The sequence below is a fragment of the Tupaia chinensis genome, unplaced genomic scaffold (assembly GCF_000334495.1).
Source record: "Tupaia chinensis unplaced genomic scaffold, TupChi_1.0 Scaffold145367_1, whole genome shotgun sequence".
NCBI classification, from domain to species: Eukaryota; Metazoa; Chordata; class Mammalia; order Scandentia; family Tupaiidae; genus Tupaia; species Tupaia belangeri.
The window spans coordinates 813,020-830,717 of NW_006205228.1; the positions used below are offsets into that span (position 1 = coordinate 813,020).

At 47.2% G+C, this 17,698-nt stretch overlaps 1 protein-coding gene across 1 annotated transcript in view; it reads right to left on the bottom strand.

Annotated features, from left to right (window-relative positions):
• Positions 1 to 1,710: 1,710 nt before the first annotated feature.
• The window catches only part of MAP3K9 (mitogen-activated protein kinase kinase kinase 9), an 84,915-nt gene continuing 68,927 nt past the window's right edge, over positions 1,711 to 17,698 (bottom strand). Inside the window, 7 exon segments of the mRNA XM_006172383.2 lie at positions 1,711 to 3,526; positions 5,275 to 6,078; positions 8,644 to 8,756; positions 12,543 to 12,696; positions 14,680 to 14,785; positions 14,787 to 14,947; positions 17,007 to 17,247. Coding sequence (XP_006172445.1) covers positions 3,042 to 3,526; positions 5,275 to 6,078; positions 8,644 to 8,756; positions 12,543 to 12,696; positions 14,680 to 14,785; positions 14,787 to 14,947; positions 17,007 to 17,247 — 2,064 coding nt within the window. The 3' untranslated portion in view covers positions 1,711 to 3,041.

The following is a 17,698-nucleotide window of genomic DNA, read 5'->3' on the forward strand; positions in this document are numbered from 1 at the left end:
AATATTGTTGTTGTTATTACTAGCAGATCCTAGGGGTCCAGAGAATGCCAGGTTAAGAGCACCCATCAAAGACTCTTAAAAATAACATAAGGGGCCAGGAGGCAATGCAGTGATAATGCAACTGGACCCTCATAGGAAGGTCCCAGGTTTGCATCCCAGGACCTCCCTGAGCACTCCCGGTGTACACACATTCCCATGATCTGGGCCAGCTGAGACCGGAGATGGATTACAATGTGGGGACCCCATAGGGGTTATCTGTCTCTCTCTGATATAAGAAATATATAAATACATTTTAAACAAATAAAATAACACAAGTATAACTAGGACATCTACTTAGCCTCCTGGCAGTGGCCCAGATCCCCAAGATGGGAAATAAAGGATAATGATGTTTAGAATCAGTAGTAAGAGCACAAAAATCCATGAAGGGGAGAGGGCAGTTCTCTTCCTGTCATCGTCTTTTAAGTAGTGAACCCCTGCCAAGAGCGGAAGGGAAGGGAAGGAAAGAAAGGGGGAAGCTGGCTATGGCCATCAGTGGCTTTGTCTACAGCTCCAGGGCCTTCTCCTGACCGTGACCATGGAGCAAGAGAACCTCGGTAGACAGAAAGCCACTCAAACCTGCTACTATACAGACCCTGATCCTATCTCCAGCCTTGCTCCACAGAGATAGGGGCCCATGAGAGACAGGGTTTGGAGGAGCCGAGTGACAGTAACTTTCATATTCATAGATGCCTGTAGCAGCAGCTTTAGAACACCCCTGCTTTTACTTTTTACAAGTAGAATTATTTCCTTTGCAAAGACTCAGCCTGCTCTTGTCTCTTCTGTGGGCAGCTGAGTAAAAACTGGATTCAGTCTCGCAGGCAATGACAGGCAGCAATCATTCGGTTTACACTACATCGGTTGCAGCATATCTTTCTAAGAAAAATGGCTGCTACCCAACAAAATGGCCAAAAGTAAAAAACAAAAAACAAATAAACAAACGAACAAAAACAAGCAAAGGAGAACTCCCTGCCTCGTACCATGGAGCACTGTCTAGGGGCAGCAGAGTGGATTATGCTGTGGGCGACACCCCACTGGAGGGCCATTTAGTGAAGTCAAGGGTGTACAGACGTGACTGGCTTAGGGACTGGCATTACAGAGGGCTCAGGGGAGGGGCATGGAAGGCACTCTGTGTGCCCTTCTCCCCGTAAGGAAAGCTGAGCTACATGGTTGGCTGGAGCTACTGACAAGATTCACATTTTTTCCCCTTCCTAGCCAAGGAGTAGGGCATAGAGACAAAAATACCTATACACAGAATAAAAAGGAGAGAGATGAGATGCAATTACAAAATCCTGGGCAACAAAACTGGGACAGAGCCTCTTCACCCAAGACTTGAACCCAAGTGCTGATGGGTTCTTGCTCATAAACACATCTGGTTATCTCCAGGGCAGGATGTCTATCACAGTTACAGAGAAAGAGCAGATTCATCACTTGAGCCCACCATACCACTTCCTCCTGTGGCATCAGGGCAGGAAAGTTGAGGAACCTGCAGATGGGTCTCCAATGTAGGCATGAAATGGACCACAATAGAAAAGGATGGAGTGATATTTAGAGTCTTGAGGGAAGAGGCGCATGACCTAAGGACTCTACTCCCAACGCTTCATTATCCCCACATAAAGACAACTGCTCACACAGAACACAGGAGGCCTCAGAGTAAGTGGAACAGTGAGGACATATGTGAGAAAACTTTAGAAGTAGCACATCGTGAAGTCAAGGAAACAAATTCCAGAAAAGTGAGGGTTGGCCTCTGTTGTCAGCTCATGTCTCCTGCTAGAGACAAAAGCAGACCCTGGTCAGTTTCCAGGACTTGGGTCTTGAAGGTTACTGGACATCAGCGGCTCACTGGACACCTTGTAAACAGCCTCACTTTACTGGACTGTTTACAGAAGGTACTGCTAATGGCTCCATTTACTCCATGGGCAACACAAAATGGACAGCCTGGCTAAGCAAGAATCCCCCCAGTTCCACCTCACTGTGTCCAGCACCTACCTACCCATATGCTGTCCTGGTGCTTTGCAGAGATAGTTATTAACCCAATACATAACCTAGAGCCCACTAAGTCTAGGGACGGGAGGGAAGACCAAGGGAAGGGATAAGAGGGGGACAAACACAGGAACTTGGATCTGACTTCAGAACTGGTACCAGTGAATGAGTCTCCCAAGAAACCATTCCTGGGATGAGCATATTTGTATCAGGCCTGGTCTGGCCATGTCCTGCCTCCAAGCAGGTAGATGGGTGCTGGTTTCTGCCCTTCTTTGAGTGTTTCCAAAAAGAACAAGAACAGACAGACTCCATTACCCTCTTCACAGCAATGTGACTGTTACCGTTTGCCCCAGCTTTCTCTCCTTACCCAGTTCTGAGTCAGTTCCCCTATCACCCTTGGGCACGATAAATGGGATTGGTGGGGGGTGGGGGGACCTGTAAGTGCAGGCAGGTAGTGCCAGGCCCATCAAGCCCTTGTCCTCATGGCCACCTAGCCTTCGGTCTTCCAGCTGACAGGAATTTCACACCAAATGCGATTCCAATTCATGAGTGTTGAGGGAGTGTGAGGGAATGTGAAAGAGGAGCAAAATCAATCACAAAACATCCAATACTGGTGTTTGGGAAGGGTGAATTCAGGGCTAACAAAGGGCCCCAAGACAGCTCTGAGCACACCTCACTGGCTGAGGAGAGGGAGCAGCAGACCAATTTGGCTGAGTGACTCTACAGGGTCAGCCTGAAGGCAAGGAAGACCACAGAGAGTGGGGTACATGCACCACTCCTCCCTCTCCTGCATGGCCAGAGCTGATGGCCACAGCCCCTCCCGTGGACATGGGCAGAAAGGCCCTGCAGGGCAGGAGACCCTCTGAAGTGGCCCTGTTTCCATCCCTTCCATCTTCAAAGTGCATTATCAGTGCAAGAAGTAGGGCTGGATCTCAGGGGGTCCAACTCTGAGAAAGGGCTGTGCCAGCCAGCTCCCCCATCTCCACCTGCTTCCCCCTTGCCCACCCCTGACCCTTTTCATGCTAAGACCAGAACTCTTGCTGGATCTCATAAGGGGCAGGCCTGTGTGTGTTCAGTTCGGCTCTGCACAGCGGCACGGTGCTGTCCTGACTCTGCCCCTCTGCATCCAGGTCCAGCAGTGTCCGCTCGGCAGGGGGCAGAGGCCCTGCCTGGAATGGGAGCAGGGCTGGAAGTCCAGGCCGCTCCTCCACAGTGCTGCTGCTGCTAGCGAAGCAGGAGTCCAAGTTGCTGGGTGTCTCTGTGCTGGAGCTGTGGGCTGGGGAGGCGCTGCGGGCATGGCTGGGGGACACAAACCACCAAGGGTCCAGCCGTTGCCGGTTGGCAGAAGGACGTGGCCGAGGCAGAAACTCCAGGGTCTTAGGCCTCTCCAACGTGGAGTCCTGCTGTGTGTTCCAGCGCCGTGGGGTCGGGGGGAAGACCACATTGGGGTCAGGCAGACGGGGGAATTCCCCTGGGTCTCGGCTGGGACTCGGTGTTTTCAACATTCCTGGTCAAGGAGACAGAGGGAGAGGCACCAGATGATGGCACTGTATTTCTAGGCTACTGAGGTACTGCTTCTTCCCCAGCTGCCATATCCCTACAAACTTGGGATCACATGGATTGTTAGTTTTGTTTTTTTTTTTTTAGACGCATTTATTTTAACGAGAGCAAGAGAGAAAGGAAAGTGAGAAAGCAAGCCGCCAGGTCCAAGACTCAAACTGCAGTCGGCCATGTGGGAGCCCAGCACCTTGACCATCATGCCACCCGCCAGCCCCAAGGGATCACATGCATGGATTAACAAACATTTACCAAGCATCTACACTGTGCCATGTAGAGTACTGGGAGGCACTGGGGATACCATAGAGAAGCAGAAGGCTGCTACCCCTCCATCTGGTAATAAGTTATGCGAGAGGAGGAGGTCATTTTTTCTTATTTGGAGAGGTTTTTGCTATAGGGTGCGTGTGCTCGACAGAAAGACAAAGAGAGACAGAGAGACAGAAAGCGAGAAATCACCCCCCACGAGGGATGGCTGCACTGCAATCCCTTCTCCTCCATTCTCTTCTCGGGATCTTGGACATGCACACACATGCGACTGGCATGAGTTTAAGCCACTGGGTCCAGGACTCGAACCTCAGTCAGCTATATGTGAGTCCAGCAACATAGCCATTACACCAACTGCTGGTCCCAAGGAGGTCACATTTTAACTAAGTAACTTACGGTGGATATTGGCAACTATGGCCCACAGCCCACCACTCATGTTTGTAAACGAAGTTTTACTGGTTTATCTGCTTTTCCACTACAGCACCATGGCTGAGTATTTACAACACAGACTATTATGCACGCAGCCTAACACATTTACTACCTGGTCCTTTATGTAAAACGTTTGCTGACCTCTGACCTAAGGGAATGTCCACTCACTCACCGTTAATCCACTGAATAAACATGTGATGGGAACACAAGTAGGTGTCAGAAGTCTAAAGGCGAGTAACAGGGTGTTTGTTACTGAAGAGTTCATATACCTAAGTACAACAAAAAAATCTACAGGCAAGCCACATGGGAAAATACCACTGCCACTCATATGTAAATCTCATCAGGAGGGTATTTCCATCCTTCCTCCTACTGGACAAGGGGTTAAGTCTTCTAGGAAGCAAGGAATGGTGGCAGGAAAGATGGAGGATGAGAGTATGCCCAGGAGACTCACGTGTCACGTGGAGAAGGCAAATGTATGCACACGGATATAGCAATTTACCTGAAGAGGTGCCATGTCTGAAGAAGAGGCAGGAATGAGTCAGGGATGAGTGTTGGAGGGTGTGATGGGTGGGCGGAAGCTTGCCTTGTGAATGTGAGTGAACTAATGCTATAATGAGAGGCAGGAGCCCAGCTATGTGTCAGAAATACCCCTCCTATGTGCAGTGCAGGACTCCTTCCTGGTCACTGCAGTTTCCTCCTCGGGAAATAACCAGAAGCTAGACTCCTGCCCTTCCGGTGCTGTGAAAGCACTGCCCTGCCCTGCAGCAGTCCAGGCCTGATTCTTCCTGGTACCTGTCTTTTTTCAATCCTCAGGGAAGACCCCTAAGGCACAGGGCACAGTGAAGGAAGCCAGCCCTGGCCAAGGCCTGACTCTAGACCAGTATTACTTGACGAGGTGAGTCAGAGAAATGGTGTTTACTCAAATCCAGAAGTAGAAATAGGAAATGAGGCACCCATTCCCTGAGGAGGCACAAAGAAAGGACAGAGAACAAGGAAAGGACTCACCTGTGCCAGGACTGGGGCTTAGCCCATTGCTGGAGGGGCTTCTGCTGCCTAGCAGAACTGCAGGCTTAAGGGCCCCATCAGAAGGAGTCCGCCTGTGAGCGCTCGGCTGTGTAGGGGCTGTAAGGGTGACATGGGTGGGAGTCAGGGACTGATTAGGGTCTCGCTTGAAGCGCTCCACTCGGACATTTACCAGGGGGTTGTGGGTACACGGGGCCAGGGGCGGGGCCTCAACTGGGCTGACTGGCATCTCATACACCACGATCTCATCGCTGTCGGAGCGCAGCAGGGAGCGAGTAGAATTGCACTCAGAGATGGAGGAGAGAGAGAGCAGTGTTAGAGAGGCAGAGGGGTCTCCTAGCAACAGCATGGGCTCTTCCTTCTTGAAGAGCTTTCGGGATGGGGGGCTGGTGCTCCGACGAGGTCGACTGGCCCTCTGAAAAAGACCCTCACGCCTCTTCTTCTCCTCCCGGGCTGGTGGCTCAGGCTCCTCGGGGGGAAGCAGCTGGCACTTGCCAGCTTCCAGCAAGTCAAACCCGAGGCCCGTGGCTGCGAGAACAGCCCCACAGCCGAGCAGGGCTGCCTCACAGCGACGGTGATGTGTGCCGCCCCGCTTGAGGCTGTTGGTTGGCGTGAGCTGAGGGGTACTGGTGGCTGAGTTGACTGGAGTGGGCTCCTCATGGACTCCATCATTGGAGGGGCCATCCCCATCCTCTCCACGAGGGAACGGGATACAGAGGTAGGACTGGTTGGGTGAATGCTGTAGACGGCTCTCCCCACTCCGTAGGCCTTCGCTGTCCTCATCCTCTGTGAAGGTGAGAGCAGTGCAGGGGAAATAGGAAATGAGAACAAATCAGTAAGGGTAAGAATCAGATCCTTCCCCACAATCCCAAGTCTCCTGACGCAGCATCAGAGATGCGAGGGTCAGACATTCTGATGCGTAAGATACGAAATCGGACAGTGAACCAATAGAGCTTTATCCCCCTACATTCAACTATGACCAACACGGGGACCCACTCTCCATTGCGCAGCATGGTTTTCTATTTGCAGAAAATGGAAACTGCTAATTTGCTGTGTCATTCATAGGAACCCGTAATACGAAGGGCAGTATATGCTCCTAGAATATTGGACAGAGCAAAACATTCCTAGTTTTTTAATCTTAAAATTGCAAGGGCCTTGGGCTGCAGGTGGCATGGTGGTTTGGGGGCACTGGACTCCCACATGGCTGACTGTGGTTTGAGTCCCAGGCCTGGCGGCTTGCTTTCTCATTTTCTGTCTCTCTCTCACTCCCTGTCCCTCTCTGGTCACTTTTTTTTTTTTTTTTTCAAGAATTATTTTATTTCACTTTATTTATTTATTTTTAACTTGACCAGAGAGGGACAGAGTGAGAGCAAGACACACGTACACCACTAGGTCTGGGGCTTGAACTGCAATTGGCCATGTGGGAGTCCAGTACCCTTAACTACCATGTCACCTGCTGGCTCACTCTGGTCAAATTTAAATAAGTAAATAAATAAAATACTCATTCTTTTAAAAAAAATGGCAAGGGTCTTTGGATTTCTAGAATCATGGCCTAGTATCCTGTCTTAAAACCAGTCTCCTGTAAAGGATTATAATTCGTAAATGAGTAAAGACCAATCTTCTCCATAGATTGATGAATTACAAACTTGGACATCTGTAGAGACTACTATCTGAGTACTGGACAAGTTAAACATGCATCAAGATTTTATTCCAGACTTCTGCAATAGGGGAGATAGCTTGAATTCAATTCTACTGGCACAAAAGGATGGAGGGGAGGATTTTTAAATGCTAGACTGACTTAAAGGAAAAGTACCGGGGACCAGCAGATGGAGTAATGGTTATGTCACTGGACTCCCATACAGTCAACTGTGGTTCAAGTCCCAGGCTTAAAACTCACGCTTGGAACATGTGTATACGTGCCCAAAGTCCTGAGAGGAGAACAAAGAAGGGACTGCAGTTTGGCCATCTCTCCTAGGGAATGATTTCTCACTTTCTCTGTCTCTCTGGCAATCACACGTGCCTGAAAGGAAAAAAATCTCTCTTAAAAAAAGTTAAAGTACGGGAACCAGCAGTTAGCGTAATGGCTATGTCGCTGGACTCCCACGTAGTCGACCGTGGTTCGCGTCCCGGACCCGGTGGCTTAAAACTCACGCCGGGCACGTGGGCGTACGTGCCCGAGATCCCGAGAGGAGAATGGAGGAGAAGGGATTGCGGCGTGACCATCCCCCCTGGGGGGTGATTTCTCGCTTTCTGTCTCTATGTCTCTCTCTGTCTGTCTGGCGAGCGCATGCGCCCTATAGCGAAAAAACCTCTCCCCAAAAATAAAGACTGGGAACTGGAGGCTGAATTTAAAAAAAAAAAAAAAAAAAAAAGTTAAAGTACTAGAGGCTGTTAGGAGTGGGTGCTAGTTAATGTGTTAGGCCATCTGTGTTTGCCAATGGATCCCCATTGAAGTTGGCTCCTACCTTTCCACAGGGACTGGAAAATAGGGGCCCTACTTGCTTAGATGATTACATTTTATTTTTAAAAAGAATTATTTATTTAATTTTATTTATTATCATGTTTCTTAAATTTGACCAAAGAGAGAGAGAAAAAGCAAGCCTCCAGGTCTGGGACTCAAACCATGGTCAGCCACGTAGGAGTCCAATGCTTTAACCTCCATGCCACCTGCCTACCCCAATGGACATTTTAAAGATGGGTTCCAGTTCATGAGAAAGATATTTCCTGGCTATAAAGGGTTTACATCTCAAAGGAGCAGAAAAAGAACTTATAATTCCAAGTTTTCTAAAGTAACTGCTTTAAGAAAAGGGAGAGTGGGGGTTACAGTGAGGAAGAAGCCTGTCTAAATCTCAGTCAAGCTGAGAAGACAGAACATTAAGGCCCACTTTGTCCCTAGGTTACTGACTTAAAGAACAAAAAAGAATACTACCAGAGAAAGCCTGGAGATAACCTTATTCCTCAGTAATCACAGGGTAATCCTGGGAAAGCTTCCTGGGAAGGCTGCAGTGTCGCCCTCCACCATCCCCAACTTAGTGGAGTCACCATATTGAAATACAAGGAAACCGACCCAGAGAAAGGAAATGCCTGATTCAATACTTGGCTTTTCTGTACTGTCCTATGGAGACTATTATGGGCTGGTCCCATGGGTGCAGGAAGCAGAAGCCATGATTTGGGAAGACTCTATGAAATGGGAATGGAGCAAACTAAGAGTGGACAGGGTAGGGGGCCAGGAGTTGGTACAAGAGGAGACAACCCTATGAAGCAGTAGTAAGGCCTTTCATCACTCCCAAAAGTTTAGCCAAGAATTCCCTGAGGGAGCAGGGAGAGAATCACAGCATGGGCAATGCTTACCCATCTCCATAAGGCTGGTGAACCCTGGCAGGGCTGGGCTGCTCCTTGGGCCCTTCCCGAGGTTGGGAGCACTGGATGACCACTGTTTGTATCCATCTACCAGGGACTTGAGGCTGGTAAGTGAAATGAGAGAACTGTCAGAACTGGTTACTGCCTTTACCCTCAGCTTCATGGGACAGCAGAACTGTCTCTCCCTGTCTGCTTAATTACACCAAAGAGCCTTGTGATATGAGCAACAACTCTTCCTAGGCCCACCAGCTTCACAAATAGAAGTGCACATGCTCCAAGGGGGATGAAAAAAAAGCAGTGATATGACCCACCCCCATCACATGCTGCTAGAGAATTGTAGAAAGATCTGCTAGGCAGGCTGGCAAGCTGACAAGACAAATAAGGAGAAGGCCTGCCCAGCTGGTGGGGGTCTTGTCTGAGCTCATCTAATGGGACAGGCAATCAATTCACAGACAGCGAATGCAACATAGTCATGACGTGAGAAATACTGCAACGCAAAGACCTGCAATGCAAAGCAAGCACTGAGCAGATGTGCTAGCAGAGCTGGGCCAGGGACCCCACCCACGTCACTTCTCAATCTCTCCTTACAAGCTTAGGGCATGCTTAGGCAACTTTCAAAGCCAATCATTTCTTAAAAAGAAAAAAAATTATTAATAAACCAACAAAGTTGCACCAAACCAGTGCACTTTGGGACAGACCTATGTGGATGTACATAATGCTGTACCAGAGCCCTCCATCCATCTGGAGGTGGGCACAAAGAGGACAGCAACTCACATTTGAATCCCTCCAATCAGCTTGCATGGCTAGCCTGTAACTCTTCATGGATACAGACTGGATATCCCCACATATACGAGTAAGATGGAGGAATCAGAGGCCTAGACAGCTAGTCCTTTTACCAGAGAGAGTAAAAGGATTGAATCTGTGGGTTACAGTTGCCTTGGAGATACCAGGATTATAACCAGAAGTGGCTCTGAAAATCATTCATTCAAAGTCCACTCTCCCCAGAGTCATGGCCCATTTTGAAGCATAGACAAAGACCAACACAACCCTGACCTCAGAACTCTACTTTAAGGGCTATCAGGAAGATCAAATCATTCAGGTATATCCTAGCCACTACTGGTTTCAACCAAAATAGATATGCACCCTGCTAACTCTGCAGCCTGGAACGTCCACCTGGTAATCTTATAACATCACTTCTAGCTCTGAATACAAAGATATTCAGGTCAGCCAGGGCAAAACCAGTACTAAAGAGCAAAGGACAGCCATGTATCTTCTCCCTAAAATGAAGGGTACTGGGAGTAGCCCAACACTTGGAGTGGTCAGGGAAGTGAAGAATAACATAAAGTTAGATCAACACAGGAATTTTTCCCAAGGTGCATGATGGTACCACTGGAAAAAAAATTAAAATTAAAAAAATAAAAGCTCAGCCCTGGCAATCATGAGGCCTGATTCTATGGGGTATGCAGTGAGAAAAAGGAAATGAAAGGGGAATTGTTACCAGTACCATTGGTGAAAGGGTGAACATTAGACTCACCCCAAGTGGAAATGTGGAGATTCTGATGGGGTACTTAAACCATTAGCTTTCTCACGTCTCTGAGGGGATCTTCAATGAATACAAAGAATCAGTAGAATGCAAAGGAGGGCACGTCCCGCTCAGCCTCCCCCACCCCAAAACTTTTAGGCTGGACCGAGCTACACCACCAGCTGCTCTCCCCTTGTCTGGTCAACAAAGCCCACCCACGAAAGGATTTTCACTAGACAGTATTGCTTAGGCTATTGTGGGCCGGGCCAGGACTTCCGGATCTGTGGGACAAAGATCCTAAGGCAGCCACAGCATAACTGCAGGGGAATTAGGAGTCCATAAATGCCCACGTGGTCTGCAGACCGGTGCATAAAAAGATGAAGATACAAATTCAAGGAATGTAACCAAACTCGATATTTTTATCATTACATATTTTCTTTAGTCAACAGGTATCAAAATTAGAAATATCATATAGCGGTTCTCAAAAATTTTTGACATTAAAGAGGTCTTTACTCAACACTAAATAGAACATAGTTTTATTTCTTCAATAGGAACTGAGAATCATGAAAAACTAAGTTTTTATTTTGAATTTCTCATTTATTTTGAATTGCCTCAAAAGTTTGTGAGGCAAATCTATGTAAAGAGAAAGAAAATCTCAAAATGATTATTCTGTAATGTGAAATAAAGTTAATTTACTACCAAGACAAAAAAAAAAAAAAAAGCCTTTAAGTGAAGGGGTAGGAATGACCAGAATCCACATCTAGTACAGTAAACTCGACCTGACATCACATGAATGCCAGAAATAGCAAGAAATTCATGGTAACCAAGCATCTCAGACCCAGCCCAACCCTACACTGGCCCAAAGAGAACAAACTAGAGTGCTCTTGCTCCTACAGAACTTAGATAGAGCAACTTGCCATCCCCCAAGGGTTCAATGATTACTCTTCCATAGCTTAGGTAGTTTGCTCCACATTATCTACATGTTCTGTTAAAGGTATGGGGAAATTGATTTTGGACATGAACTCATAGTACTCAAAGGATTACCAAGGCCAGTTACAGGTTCAGGGCATTTATAAGCCTAATATTCAAACTTAAAAACTCTTGTAAAGTCATTAACAGAAAGTAAAGGGGACTGCTGGTCATCCTCACACTTAGAGAAGTCAAGAAACACTGCCCTGGTTTGTAACACTAAGCATAAAAAGTATGAACAATTACATTCAGTCTTCAGGAATGAGACAGCACTGCACGAGAAGCAGAACAATCATCGCAGCTAATATTTACATGTGCTTTCTACGAGTCAGCTCATCAGGTCTTCCCAAAGATGAACTTACTTCCTTTTCACATCAACTCCATGAGATGGGTATTAATATGAGGAGACTTCAAAAAATTCATGAGAAAACAAATTTTGGTGCAAAAAAAATTGGAAATTCATGCATAATATTTTTTTTCTGAATATGCATTTTCCATGAACTCTTTGAAGACCCCTAGTATTATCCCTATATTATAGACAGGGAAACTTAGGATCATACAGCGAGGCATGGTGAAGCCAGGATTCATTCCCAAACAAAAAGGCATCAGTGTCCAGGTTCTTCATTACTCTTTACTATGCTTCAAGAGCCTGGACTGAGGAACTGAGACTCAGGAGAATTTGACTCCTAGGTCTCAGACCCCACAAAAGAGAATACAAGCACATTCAGGGCACCAAGGTCCCCTGTGCTTTGCCACAGGAAGAGGTTCACACTATAGGTGAGGCCTGCAAGAAGTGCCAGTGGCCTTGGAGTTACATCCAGTTGCACTCCCAGGCTGGGTATTTTGCCAGTCACAGCTTTAGAATGAGCCTCCAGCCAAGAGAAGGCTATTAATCCCTGCTCTGTCTTCTCTTTCCTCTGAATGGGTGTTTTAAAGGGAAGAGCCAGGAATAAGTAGAGAACACGCAAACAAAACTTCTGACACCTTGTTAATGCTTGGGCTGCTTGTTACTCTGGGTAGAACACCTCCAGGGGTTGGCAGACTGCAACTGGTAGGCCAGTCCCACCCACCGCTTGTTTTCATAAAGTTTTATTGGAACACAGCCACACTCATTCACTTGCATAGTATCCCTGGTCTATAGATGTTTTGTGTTCCATCAGTGGAACTGAATGGCTTGAGATGGCGCTATAAGGATCACAAAGCCTAATATTTATTATCTGGCCTTTTACAGGACAAGTTTGCCAATTTCTGTCTTGGAAGGTTCTAGGGAGCAGGCAGATTGGAAAATTCTGCTGTAAAGATCAAGAAGCTTGTAATTTCTCAGAAAACATTGAAACACACAAACTAAAATTACTTCATATTGTATCTTAGGAACTATTTCACATCATCTGGCTCTCACCCTTCATCTCCTGAGGCAAGTTCCTTCTGACCAAATGTCCCTGGCCCCCAAGTCCGTCCTTTCTTCTTCGGGGCCCTCTTCTCCTCCTCCTCCCCTTCTTCCTTTGGCATGACAGAGCTCCGGCCCCAGGTTTTGCTGCTTTCTCCTGGTGTCACTGTGAATAGCAACGGTTGGATGGGATCTGGAAAATGCACCGACAAGGCCCCCCAAAACTAGCCTCTACCCCACCAGATACAGACACACACGGACACACACACACTCAGAGCTGCAGGGAAGTTCAATCTCATCAAAAGCTCTGTGTCCAGGTAGACCTTTCCAGGAAAGAAGTGGGAGTTCCCAGCCATCAGTCATTTAGCTCTCTCCAAGTATGAAATATGGAAAAACTTCCAAAATTTCACAAGTCCAGGAAAGCTGGAGCTCAGGTCAGCCAGACAGCAGAGTTCCAAAGAACTTATAAGGAACTTGCTTCATCAGGTGGGAACTGGCCACTGGAGGAATGAGGAAGTATGTGAGGGGTAAAGTTGTAGAACTATAGGAATTGGGGGACGAAAGAACTGGAAAGGAAGAAAATGAGGAGTTCTAGGCTATGGAGAAGTAGGGCAGACATAGGAGGTAATGGGAAAGACTAGGTCTAGAAAAACATGAGAGCTGAGATAGGACGTTTTTCTGATATTAATACTTTAGAGCAAGGATTGAGACCAAATGCCTCAGAGACCAGGATGATACCAGAAATGAGAAAAGTGAACCAGTTACAAAACAGGAAGTTGAGGGGCCTGAGGCAAAATGTGGGACACATGGAAGCTGCTATTAGTTCCAGTCAACTGTGGCTAAATGAGAAAAAAAATTCACTGATTCAATATATATGTTTTTTAACTTGCCAGAGGTCACATGTGCTTGCTGGAGAGAGAAAAAGAGAGAGAGACAGAGACAGAGAGCGAGCGAGCACCCTCATGGGAGATGGTCATGCTGCAATCCCCCTCCTCCACTTCTCACTCTTTTCAGGATTTTGGGCACATATACCCATGCGCCCAGCAGGTCTTCTGAGCTGCTGGGTCCAGGACTGAACCTTACAGTCAGCCATGTGGGATCCCGCTATCTTAACCACTAGCTGGCCCACAATATAAATGTTTTTTTTTTTTTTTTTCCTGCCACAGGTATGTATATTTGCCAGAGAGAGACAAAGAGGAGAAAAATGAGAAATCATCCCTTAGGGGAAATGATCACACCACAATCCCTTCTCCATTCTCCTCTTGGGATTTTAGGCATGCCTGCACACACATCTGGAGTGATTTTCAAGCAGTCAGTTCCCGGACTCAAATTGTGGTCGGCTATTTGGGAACCCAGCATCTTAACCACCACACCACCTGCTGGCCCCTCTATTTAATTTTTAAATTTTTTTTGGAGACGTTTTTGCTATAGGGCGCTTGCCAGCCAGACAGCAAGAGACAGAGAGATAGAAAGCGAGAAATCACCCCCTGGGGGGATGGCCACACTGCAATCCCTTCTCCTCCATTCTCCTCTCGGGACCTTAGGCACGCAAGCACACACACCTGGCTTGAGTTCAAGAAGCCTCTGGGTCTCGAACCGCGGTCGACTACGTGGGAGTTCAGCGACATAGCCACTATGCTAACTGCTGGTCCCTATTTAATTATTTGAGCAAAGCTAGAAATCTAGGATGTTAAACTGACATGTATCTTTAAATTAGGGAAACTAATTCATTCATAAATGCACACACACACACACACACACATACATATGTACATTTATTTAAAGGTCTGTGTGTATTTTTTTAAGCAAATACTGCAGTCAAAATAAAATTGGTCCAGATTTGGCCTATTATAAGGTACTTGGCAAGTTTCCTTAAGACCTATACTCTAGAAAACCTTTTCCTTGGGAAGCATGGACAAAAGCCAAACAGTGATGTTCCAAATATGGCACTGAGTGTGCTAGGTCCCCAGGCTGAATACCAACCTGTATCTGTATCGCACACCACTTTGCACATTGCTTTGTAATTCTCTAAAAATCCCAATAGTACCCACAAACCCTTTGACTGATATCTGATTACGAGTCTAAGGTAGAGGAGGAAGCAGCAAAGTTAATGGAGAGAGACAAGGGGGAGGGCTAAGGGTTTGCGTACATATGTGCATGTATATACACACTGTCCGGGAGAGGTGGCAGAAGTTATGGATGGAGCAAGCCTGGACCAGTCGGTGGCTGGACAGAGCAGGGGACAGGTGCCCCTGGTGTGTTCTGGCCCCAACTAATTTGGGAAACAGTCTCACACTGGATGGCTCGAAGACGAGGAATGATGGTGGGGCTGGCAGGAGGACTGGAGCGGCTGTTGATAAGACTCTTCCTTTTATCCATGGTGGGGGAGGCCTGTACCGTGAACTTGTGCTGGAAATCTGCTTGGGAGAGACAAGACACATGTGTGTGCGTTAGAATTTTCCCTAATCAAATTCATATATGAAATATGACATTCCCTATCAGGCTGAAGGACAGACCACAGTTTGCTGAAAAGTGCTTTGTTCACCTAGGACAAGTTCTACTTCAGAATCATTTCTTTTTCCCATAGGGACACAGCCAGATAAGCATGTAAAATGATGGAAATGTTTTATCTGACTGAAATTCATCAAGCAGTCTTCATAAACCTGTCCATGTAATGAATAAAGGTGGAACAACTCTATTTTGCAAACGGCTTCTTAGTTCATGTGATCTTGTTGATTATTGGAGAAAACTTAACAATTAAAATGATTGGTTTCATATAATCTATCTATAATCTATTTTTTTCCTCAAGGACCAAAGCAGGGAAACATGCTTCTCATAAAGTGTGAGCAGAGCAGGGTATTAAGAATTGGCCGTTGGTGAGAGCCTAGGGCAGTGAGAGAGAGATGGGGCAAATGGCCTCAATTCTGGCATATTCTAAAGGCAGTTACAGCAGAGTAGGAAGAATGTACAGGTGAGGCTGAACAGTGGTACAGTGGTAACACCGCACTCTGAGGCAGACCCACATGGACGGTTCTAGGTTTGGATCTCCCTATACACACAGGCATGTGTGTACTTGTGATCCAGAGCTGGCAGAAGCTGGGGGATGCCAAGACCCTGTTGGGAGTGCTGTCTCCCTGTATTTCTCAATCATGGAATAAATAAATAAAATGAAAGAAAAGAATATGGGGGCTGGCTTTGTAAAGCAGTGGTAACATGCTGCTCAAGAGAAGCCAGATCCTACATGGCAATGGCAATTCAAATCCCTGGCCCAGTCAGCCTGAAACACACCAGGCACACACGTGAGCAACCAGGAGCCAATAGGCTGGAGGGCTGGAGGACGGGGATCATGGCGTGACAAGACCCTGTGGAGGGTGCTTCTCTCTTACTTTATCTTTTACTCTCACATGTGCTCTATTATGCATAAAGGTAAAACAAGCACCTCTTTAAAAATTTAAAAAGAAAAAAGAAAAAAAAGACAACTTCCAGCTCTGACTTTCCGAATCTCAATCGCCTCAATGATCAAAGGGGTGTAAGAGCCAGCTGCTGATTGGCCCTAGGTCTCCCCACTAGACTGGGATCTCCCTGCAGGTGTGGACTAACAGCTGCTATACCTGCAGCCCCAGTCACAGGCTGGCACATGCCAGAAGCTCAAGAGGTGTAAAAGCCTTCATGCTGTCTGAAAAGAAAAAACGTGCAACAAGGAAACCAGTAAACATGTCCCGTGAACACATTCCTCAGTTTCACGGAATACATTCCTATTTAAGGGAATGCACTAAGCCACCATCCCAGTGTTTAAAATCATCCTCTGCTGCTCCTATTAGGCCATTTTTTCTGGATTCCTTACACTTCTGAGAAGCTGCTTCCAGGCACCTTATAGGCTCAAAACACAGTAAATGAAGGTTTTTTTCTACACAAACACCATGAGCCTCACTTCCTCTATGGATACATTGTACACCCCAAACAGGCTCATTTCTCTGCATTTTCCCTTAGGCTTCAGTACCACAACTGTATCATTATTCAGCCGACAGGTTGCTGAAAGGCTGTGTGTAAATTCTACACTCAGATTAATCTCACCTGCATGCAGAGAACCATTATTTGAAGAAACCTTGAAATGAGTTTTTGCTGAGCCACGATTTCTCGTCTCACACACGCACACCATGGAACTTTGCCTCCCACTTATGGACTTCCTTCTCCAGGCTGGCCTACAGCGTGATGTGCCTGTGTGAGCCACCATGCTTAAAGCAGCCCGGATCTCAACGGTCTGTCTTCACTTCCCAGTCAGTGTTCACTCACACTCAGCAATTCCCCTTAAGGGAATACAGCTTCACAAGCCAGTCTTTCTACGGAACTGAAAGGCACATTCCCAACATGCTCCATTGGGGGTCTCATGTCGCCAAACTCAGTCCAGCTCCCACAAACCCCCTCCCATGTAGCCCCTCGCCTAGCTCCCACTTCCCAGCTGCCCCAGCCACTGACCGGAGGGGAGGCTGATGCGGTTGCCATCCTTGAGCTTCAGCCGGTTCTTCCGGAACTTGCCCTTGCGTTTCTTGACCCGGGGCTTCTCCTGGCACAGCTGGTGGATGATGATGTTAAGCTCCCGTTCCAGGATGTCGATCTCCCGCTCGGCCAGCTCCTGTTCCCGTCGCCGCAGCAGCTCCTCCTGGTTCTTCTGCTGGAGGGCCGCCCGTGTCAGCTCCTCCTCCCAGGTGCGGAGTTCCTGCAGCACAGGAGACCATCAGAGAGAGCAGAGCACCAGTGCAGAGGGGCTGGGGGCCAGGTCTGAGAGCTCCCGCAAGACTAGTGCCCGGTGCAGAGAAGGGGCTCAGTGGTTAGGTGGCAAATGAACTCCTGGCCCCCTTGAGTGATGACAGAAGGAAAGCTCAGAACAGCCACAGTGAAGAGACAGCCATAGAAGCTAAAGCCATAGCAAAGCCCTAGATACGGGGGCTGGCAGCTTCCAGTTGCTCTTTCATTTTTTAAGAATTATTTTATTTAACTTAATTAGTTAATTAATTAATTTTTATTTATTTTTTTGGAGGGGTTTTTGCTATAGGGCACATGCACTCGCCAGAAAGACTGAGACAGAAAGCGAGAAATCATCCCCCAAAGGGGATGGCCTTGCTGCAATCCCTTCTCCTCCATTCTCCTCTTGGGATCTTGGGCATGCA